Below are 9523 nucleotides of genomic sequence, written 5' to 3' on the forward strand. Positions count from 1 at the left end.
ATAATGGTGCATCAATGAGTGTCCTTTTGTTATACTTAAAGTTTAAACCTGTAAACTAAAGTGTTAACTAGAAGTATACAATTTGTATACTAGTAGTATATAAATGAGTGCACTTGCAGTACACTTCAAGTATAAACCTGTAAACTAAACTGTGGACTACAAGTATATGACTTGTATACTAGTAGTATATAAATGAGTGTACTTATAGTACACTTCAAGTATAAACCTGTAAACTAAATTGTGGACTAGAAGTACACGACTTGTATACTAGTAGTATATAAATGAGTGTACTTGTTACACTTCATGAGTATACTTATAGTATACTTTTATAAACTTAATTTGTTCCAAATTAGTATTTAAAAAAAGTATTAAATTGGTATGCTTTGTAGTACACTACAAGTACATAGTTCAGAGTACACTTATATACTTATACTTATACTCAAGAATATTTTATAAAGTATACTTCTTGTATACTACTTTTTCGTAAAGTAAAGTTTTTCTTACAGCTGCGTGTGCTTTGGATGCTTTAAAATGTAATTTGAATCCCATTTAAAAGAAGTTCTTAAAAGAACGGTACCTTACAAATAAAGCCAAGGTATGAGGACAACGTTATTTTAAACCCATTTGAAATCGAGCAGGTCACACAAGGAAAATAAATAGAGCTCTCCTCTCGAGCAGTGGCGCGGAGCGACCACAACTTTAGTAAATTGACTATTTATTTATTTTGGTGACCTCTTACCTGAGAAACAGCGATAGTCTCCAGACGAGCAAGAAAACTCCAGCAGAGTAGTTCCTCCTCATCGCTCCAGCGACGTTCGGACGAAACCGTCCTGTCTCCTCGCGGCTTATGGAGCTTTCAGAACCGCAAATACAGCTCGATCGTGCGTCTGCTGTAATTTAAACAGCGCTCAAAACATGCTACACAAACCAAAGACTCCCGAAATTACATGATTCTGTTATTTCACACCAATGAACGACACAACATAAAAGTTGCGCATGACGCAAAAAATATATCGGTTTACAAAAGCGGTTAATGAGAGAAAGAAGGTCCAGTGCGCGCGTGCCAGCTGTTCAAGCTCACTTACTCAGCTCTGGGTTTGTGCACTGCAGTGGCCCAGCTAAGCACAGGGGCAGAGAGACCCGCCTACCTCATCCGATGATGAGTGACAGTCCGAGGAACCAATTATCTTGGCTCGTTGCCCCCAAACTGAAAAGCATCTGAAATTAGAAGCCCAACGAAGTGGAGCTAATTCAACACACACCGATGCATCGTCTCCTCAGTATGCGCCCCTGTAGCTCTCCATCCGGCTACCCTGACATCTTCCTCCTGTTCTTTCCATTTGGTTCTTCCTCCATCTGGCTCAAACACACTTTCTCATTCTGCTCTGCTGGACAGAATTACTAGACGCATGTGGTTCATATTCCCTGTCGTAAAGTAACTGAAGTTTATGCAAGTTTGCCATATGTGGCCAAAGTGGGCGTGGGGAGAAAGGATAAATTGATTGAAATTACATTTACAGGCAGAATTATGTTTACTGAATTTAAGCTTAAGAGTTTTGAAAAATACACCCTTGTATGAAAATATGTAGGCTATGCTATGCAAAATAAATCAGAAAATCTGTATTTTCATGTAAACTATGAAGGAACACAGGAAAGGTAACATACATATACGTTTGGAGAGGGAATAATAAATAATAATCTACCGGTATATTTGAAATATTTTTGTTTTGATTGTTAGTTGTCGTTGTCCTCATCAATGTTGTGAACATTTTCAAAAGCTTGCTATAGGCTACACTGTATAATCCAATAGCTGACCTGACTTGCGAATGTGAGTTAACTTGACTAGGTTATTAAAAATATGCCTTTATTGACTCATATTTAGTAAGTAACAATCACTTGAATGTTTAAAAATGCAAAGTACTTAGTGTTTAGAGTAAAGATTACTTCATTCATAATTAAGATCACTTGCAACACAACATTGTCATTCAAGCCTGATCTATTCCACACCCAGAATCAGTGGGAGTCAGTAGGTGGTGGTAATGGTCGTTATAAAGGTGATAAACCACCGTTAAACTGTAAAAAGAGGAAAAACATTCTCCTGCTCTGCTAACAATTATTAGGGGGGCGGGGGGGTTGGCGGTTCAAATACAGAGTTATAAGCAGAGGAAACCATTTTCTTGGGTACTTTTAAAACAACTTTTAAAAATATTTTTAGTATAATTATTTTGGAATACTGAAGTACACTTGTCAGCATATTGGTTCTCAGAGCTGGGCATACCGTCTCAAGGACGGACCGTTCCGTCCCTGAGACGGTATGCCCAAAAGGCCAACCCACGGCCTCCTTTAATGTATTCAAACTTCCATAATTCAGTGCCAGTAGCACTTAAAAGGATTCTGACAGTTGAGGAGAAAAATTCAAAGCGTTTTTTCACAAAGAGACCAAAACTATGCCGATAATCCAAATGGTTCAAGTACAGCATCAAATTTACTTTGATGCACCTTTCGTTCAGGTAAAACTGCCAGGTGGAATTGCAAAGGGTATCCACAAGTGATCAGATTGGATAATGGTACACATTTTATGGCCAATTCATTGGCTACGGTCTAGTCCATGCTGGGGCTCAAACATAAATTTTGGCTCAGTCTAATCTCAGGTCCATGTGGAAAGGATGAATCGCACGGTCAAACAACGGCTGGAGAAGTATGCACACACTGAGTTTAATTGGCTCCAAACCCTGCCTCTTGCTTTGTTTTCCATCAGGCAAGCGATTAACCGTTGGACAGGGTTCAGCCCTTTTGAACTCCTGACCGGACGCCTGATGCCTTCTCCAGCCTCGGCTTTGCTCCAGCCGGACATGGAACACACAGATGGGCTATAAACCCTACTGGAAGCAACTATCATGTCTGGTGTCCTCGCTTTGTGTTTCAGGTCCCTCTGTTGTGGATGTCCATGTCAATGACCCTTCCCTTCCGACTTACGTCTACCTGAAAGTCCTCCAAAGGAAGTGGTCTGAACCACGGTGGACTGGTCCGTTTGAGGTTACAGCTAGGAGTCAGACATCTCATGCCGTGCGCCTCCTTGGAAAGGAGGACAAGCAGAGCCAGACATAACTTATGAACAAATATGATGCTTTATTAAACCAAGGGAGCACGCAAACGTGAGCAAGGAAAACTAAATTCAAACGAAGAACAACATCAGCATAAGGCTAATGCGAAAAGATGAAAAACTAGTGGATGGGCGCAGCGCAGTGGAAGCTAGACGCTGGAAGAACAGACAAAAACACTACACGGAAATAAATGTAACGGAAGCACAGTAAAAGATTAACAAAGGAACTCAGCCCAATTGGGAGAAAGACTGACGAACACAATAAATGAAAATAAGTCCTGACTACAAAAGGAAGGAAAGACAGAATCTAAACCAGATTGGTTTAGTAACGGAAAATAAACAAATCCAATCTAGAACTAGAGAATGCAATTTCTGGTGAAATTGCATGTGAAGGCGAAGGAAGCTGAAAAGAAACTGCTGAATGAAGTTGAATAAAGTGGAATAAAGTTGAATGATACTGAATAAAGTTGAATGATAATGAATGAAGTTGAATAAAGTGGAATGAAGTTGAATAAAGTGGAATAAAATCGAATGATGCTGAACAAAGTTGAATGGTACTGAATAAAGTTGAATGATACTGAATAAAGTTGAATAAGGTGGAATGAAGTTGAATAAAGTGGAATGAAGCTGAATGAACTCTATGAAAAATATTGGAATGAGCAGGAATTGAACTGGTTCAATACTGGAATCGAACTCACAACTTGGCGTGTGTACCACTACATCATCAGGGACTTAACTGGAAGAATGTAAAACTGAAATGTTGAATGTGCAAATGGGACTGAATGGCGAATTTTATGGGATTTTTAAGGTTGAATAATTTGAATTTTTGGGAAGTATGAATTGCAGATGTGTTGAAAAGCTTAACCAATGTGAGTTGAATGAGCTGAATGAAGTTGAATGACCTCTGAAAAATTGTGGAATGAGCGGGAATCGATCCAATACTTCCATTGGTGAAGTATTGAATGTGCCATTGGAAATTAATACAATTTTTGGGGTGAAAAAAGTTTAATTTTGGGGGAACCGTGATTGTTAGGGTAAAAATTTGGCATTGGGAATTTGATGGCAGGAATTTTTGGAATAGTTTAAAATTCGAACGGGGTGAATCGGATGAAGTATGTGGAAGTAGCGGAACGCCAAAGTTTTGGAGTGGCAAAAAGGAAGCAATAGCGTAGTAACACTAGAGAATGCAATTACTGGAGAAATTGTGTGTGAAGGCGAAGGAAGCTGAAAAGAAACTGCGGAATGCGTTGGAATAAAGAAGTTGAATAAAGGTGAATGATACTGAATAAAGTTGAATGATACTGAATGAAGTTGAATACAGTGGAATGAAGTTGAATGAAGTTGAATAAAGTGTAATAAAGTTGAATGATACCGAATAAAGTTGAATGATACTGAATGAAGTTGAATGATGAAGTTGAATAAAGTGGGATGGAGTTGAATGAACTCTATGAAAAATTGTGGAATGTTTTGCAATGAGGGGGAATCGATCCAAAGCTGCCTGCACACAACTCAGCGTGTGTCCCACAAGACCATCAAGGACCTAACTGGAAGGCTGTAAAACTGTAATGTGGAATGTGGAAGTGGGACTGAATGGCGAATGTAATGTTTTTTTAAGGTTGAATAATTTGAATTTTTGGGAAGTATGAATTGCAGCGTGTTGAAAAGCTGAACCAATGTGAGTTGAATGAAGTGGAATGAAGTTGAATGAAGTTGAATGAAGTGGAATGAAGTGGAATGAAGTTTAAAAATACTGAATGAAGTGGAATGTAGTTGAATGAAGTTGAATGATCTCGAATGATGTACAATGGCCTGGACTGAGGACATAAAAAACAGAAGAGGAGCAAGAAAAGAGGAAGTAAGGAAACACTTAACTTTCGGGGCACTTCAAGATCATTTGGGTCACTTCTTGGTCACTTCCGGTTCATTTCCGGGTCATTTGGGTCACTTCCTGTTCATTTCTGGGTCATTTGGGTTCACTTCATGTTGATTTTGGGTCCTCCCCCAAGATGGCCGCCACACTGGGGAGACCTCAGGGTGAGTATACCAAGTCTAGCTAATGTCCCTGTCCAAGATGGCTGCCACACTGGGGAGAACTCGAGGTGAGTATCCCCAGTCTGGCTAATGTGCCTGACCAAGATGGCCGCCGCACTGGGGAGACCTCGGGTGGGTATCCCTAGTCTAGTTAATGTCCGCGTCCAAGATGGCCGCCGCATTGGGGAGACCTCGAGGTGAGGATCCCCAGTCTAGCTAATGTCGCTGCCTAAGATGACCGCCGTACCGGGGAGACCTCCGGGTGAGTATCCCTAGTCCAGCTAATGTCCATGTCCAAGATGGCCGCCGCACTGTGGAGACCAAGGGGCAATAACATTGGTTCACTGGAAATGAATGGTGATTTTTTGTTGTTTTTTTAAATGTGGATGCGTTGAATGTGTGGAAAGTAGGAATTTTGGGGGTGTTGAAAAGCTGAATGTGTGTTGAATGAGTTGAATTTGTGGAAATTGGGAAAATATAAATGTGAAAAGTTTAATGTTCCCATGGAAATGAATGTTAATAGTGGAATTTTTGTGGGTTTTTTAACTGTGAATGAGTAGAAAGTGTAGGAAGCAGGAATTTTGGGGGTGTTGAATTTGTGGAAATTGGAATGGTGTAAATGTTAACAGTTGAATGTGCCAATGGAAATGAATGGTGAATAGTTGAATTTTTGTGTTTTTTTTACGGGTGAGTAAGTTGAATTTTTGGGAAGTAGGAATTGTGGGTGTGTTGAAAAGCTTTACCAATGTGAGTTGAATGAGTTGAATCTTATGAATTCGAAATTGGAATGGTGGACATGGGAAATGTTGAATATGCCATTGGAAATGAATGTTTTTTTGGGGGGTGAAAAACAGGGAATTTGGGGGAAACCGTACATTTTTTGAATGAAGAAAAAGGACCCCATGTTGGCGTGAATTTTTGGAATATATTGAAGTTGGAATGGCAAGAATCGGTTGAAAAATGTGGAAATAGAAGCACGCCAAAAAAGTGCGAGGAATAAAATAGAAGAAGAAGAAGAAGAACTAGAGAATGCAATTTCTGGAGAAATTGCCTGTGAAGGCGAAGGAAGCTGAATGAAAACTGCGGAATGTGTTGGAATGAAGTTGAATGTAGTTGAATGAAGTTGTATGATACTGAATTAATTCGAATAATACTGAATTAAGTTGAATGATACTGAATCAAGTTGAATGATTCTGAATTAAGTGGAATGAAGTTGAATAAAATTGAATGAAAAGGAATGAGTTGAAATGAAGTAGAAAAAAAGTGTGATGAAGTTGATATGAATGAAGTTGAATGTCATTGAATGAAACAGAATGATACTGAATTAAGTTGAATGATACTGAATGAAGTTGAATGACCTCTATGAAAAACTGTGGAATGCATTGAAATGATACTGAATGTAGTTTAATGAAGTTGAATGACCTCAAATTAAAGAGAATAGCCTGGAATGAGGAGGACATAAAAATAAGAAGGGAAGAAAAGAGTTCCGGTTCATTTCTGGGACATTTGGGTCACTTCCGGTTAATTTCCGGGTCATTTGGGTCACTTCCGGTCCATTTTCGGGTCATTTGGGTCACTTACGGTCCATTTCCGGTCCATGTGGGTCACTCCCGGTCCATTTCCGGGTCATTTGGGTCACTTTCTGTATATTTCCGGGTCATTTGGGTTCACTTCCTGTTGAATATGGGTCACTTCCGGTTAATTTTGGGTCCTCCCCCATGATGGCCACCGCACCGGGGAGACCTCGGGGTGAGTATACCCAGTCTAGCTGCTGTCCCTGACCAAGATGACCACCGCACTGGGGAGACCCCGGGGTGAGTTTTCCCAGTCTAGCTAATATCCCTGACCAAGATGGCCGCCACACTGGGGAGACCTCGGGGTGAGTATACCCGGTCTAGCTAATGTCCCAGTCCAAGATGGCCGCCGCACTGGGGAGAACTCAGGGTGAGTATTATCAGTCTAGCTACTGTCCCTGACCAAGATGGCCGCCGCACTGGGGAGACCTCGGGGTGAGTCTCCCCAGTCTAGCTAACGTCCCTGTCCAAGATGGCCGCCGCACTGGGGAGACCATAGGGCAATAACACTGGTCCACTGGAAATGAATGAATTTTTTTTTTTTTTTGAGTGAATGAGTTGAATGTTTTTGAAAGTAGGAATTTTGGGGGTGCTGAGAAGCTGAATGTGCGTTGAATGAGTGTAATGAATTGAATTTGTGGAAATTGGGAAGGTGTAAATGTTAAAGGTTGAACGATTCAATGGAAGTGAATGGTAAATAGTTGAATTTTTGTGTTTTTTTTTTTAAGTGTGAATGAGTTGAATATGTGGAAAGTAGGGATTTTGACGGTGTTGAAAAGCTGAATGGGAGTTGAACGAGTTGAATTTGTGGAAATTGGGAAGGTGTAAATGTCAAAAGTTGAATGTTTCAATGGAAATGAATGGTGAATAGTTGAATTTTTGTGGGGTTTTTTGAGAGTGAATGAGTTGAATGTGTGGGACGGAGGAATTTTGGGGGTGTTGAAAAGTTGAATGTGAGCTGAATGAGCTGAATGACTTGAGTTTGGTACGGTGTGAATGCTAAAAGTTAAATCTGCCAATGGAAATGAATGGTGAATACTTGAATTTTTTAGAGTTTTATAAGTGTGAATGAGTTGAATGTGTGGAATGTAGGAATTTTGGGATTGTTGAAAAGCTGAATGTGTGTTGAATGAGTTGAATGACTTGAATTTGTGGAAATTGGGAAGGTGTAAATATGAAGTTGAATGTGCCAATGGAAATGAATGGTGAATAGTTGATTTTTTTGTGGATTTTTTAAGGGTGAATGAGTTGAATGTGTTGGAAATAGGAATTTGGGGTGTGTTGAAAAGCTTGACCAATATGAGTTGAATGAGATGAATGTTGTGAATTTCAAAGTGGAATGATGTAAATGTGAATCGTTGAATATGGCAATGGAAATGAATGGTGGAATTTTGTGTTTTTTTTATGGGTGGATAAGTTGAATTTTGGGGAAACGGGAATTGTGGGTGTGTTGAATAGCTTTACCAATGTCAGTTGAATGAGTTGAAGCTTGTGAATTTTAAATTCGAATGGTGTAAATGGGAAATGTTGAATATGCCATTGGATATGAATGTTTTTCTTGGGGGTGAAAAATGGGGAATTTTGGGGAAAACGTAATTTTTTTGAAAGAAGAAAAAGGACCCCATGCTGGCGTGAATTTTTGGAATACATTGAAGGTGGAATGGCGAGAATCGGTTGAAAAATGTGGAAGTAGAAGCATACCAAAAAAGTGCGAGGAATAAAATAGAAGAATAACTAGAGAATGCAATTTCTGGAGAAATTGCGTGTGAAGGCGAAGTAAGCTGAATGAAAACTATGGATTGTTGAATATGGCAATGGGAATGAATGGTGGAATTTTGTGGGGTTTTTAACGCTGAATGAGTTGAAATTGTGGGAAGTAGGTATTTTGGGGGTGTTGAAAAGTTGAATGCAAGCTGAATGAGTTGAATGACTTGAATTTGTGGAAATTGGAATGGTGTAAATCTGAAAAGTTGAATGTGCCAATGGAAATGAATGGTGAATAGTTGAATTTTTGTGGGGTTTTTATGGGTGAATAAGTTGAGTTTTTGGGAAGTAGGAATTTGGGGTAGGGCGGCACGGTGATCGACTGGTTAGCATGTCCGCCTCACAGTTCAGAGGTCGTGGGTTTGATCCCGGCTCCGGCCTCCCTGTGTGGAGTTTGCATGTTCTCCCCGTGCCTGCGTGGGTTTCCTCCGGGTACTCCGGTTTCCTCCCACATTCCAAAAACATGCATGGTAAGTTGATTGGACTGTCTAAATTGCCCCTAGGTGTGATTGTGAGTGCGGATGTTTGTCTCTGTGTGCTGGCAACCAATTCAGGGTGTCCCCCGCCAACTGCCCAAAGACAGCTGGGATAGGCTCCAGCACGCCCGCGACCCTTGTGAGGATAAGCGGTATGGATAATGAATGAATGAATGAATTTGGGGTGTGTTGAACAGCTTGACAAATATGAGTTGAATGAGATGAATGTTGTGAATTTCAAATAGGAATGATGTAAATGTGATTTGTTGAATATGGCAATGGGAATGAATGGTGGAATTTTGTGGGTTTTTTACGGGTGAATGAGTTGAATTTTTGTAAGAGACTTCGGGGTAAGTATCCCCAATCTAGCTAATGTCCATGTCCAAGATGGATGCCGCACTGGGGAGACCTCGGGGTGAATATCCCCATTCTAGCTAATGACCCTGTCCAAGATGGCCGCCACACTGGGGAGACCTGGGGGTGAGTATCCCCAGTCTAGCTAATGTCCCTGCCCAAGATGGCCGCCGCACCGGGGAGACTTCAGGCTGAGTATCCCCAGTCCAGCTAATGTCCCT

At 40.5% G+C, this 9523-nt stretch overlaps 1 protein-coding gene across 5 annotated transcripts in view; it reads right to left on the bottom strand.

Moving 5' to 3' along the window:
* Positions 1-1129, bottom strand: part of glra3 (glycine receptor, alpha 3) — a 199161-nt gene extending 198032 nt beyond the window's left edge. For 4 of the 5 annotated variants that reach the window (XM_086032411.1, XM_086032407.1, XM_086032403.1 and 1 more), the window contains exon 1: positions 740-1104. In XM_086032411.1, coding sequence (XP_085888537.1) covers positions 740-801 — 62 coding nt within the window. In that variant the 5' untranslated portion in view covers positions 802-1104. Of the gene's footprint in view, positions 1-739 lie in introns of all 5 variants that reach the window. The other variant, XM_086032404.1, reaches the window with a different exon arrangement.
* Positions 1130-9523: the final 8394 nt, after the last annotated feature.

Source organism: Filicampus tigris, chromosome 6 (assembly GCF_054856515.1).
Source record: "Filicampus tigris isolate MCC_2025a chromosome 6, RoL_Ftig_1.0, whole genome shotgun sequence".
Classification (NCBI taxonomy): Eukaryota; Metazoa; Chordata; class Actinopteri; order Syngnathiformes; family Syngnathidae; genus Filicampus; species Filicampus tigris.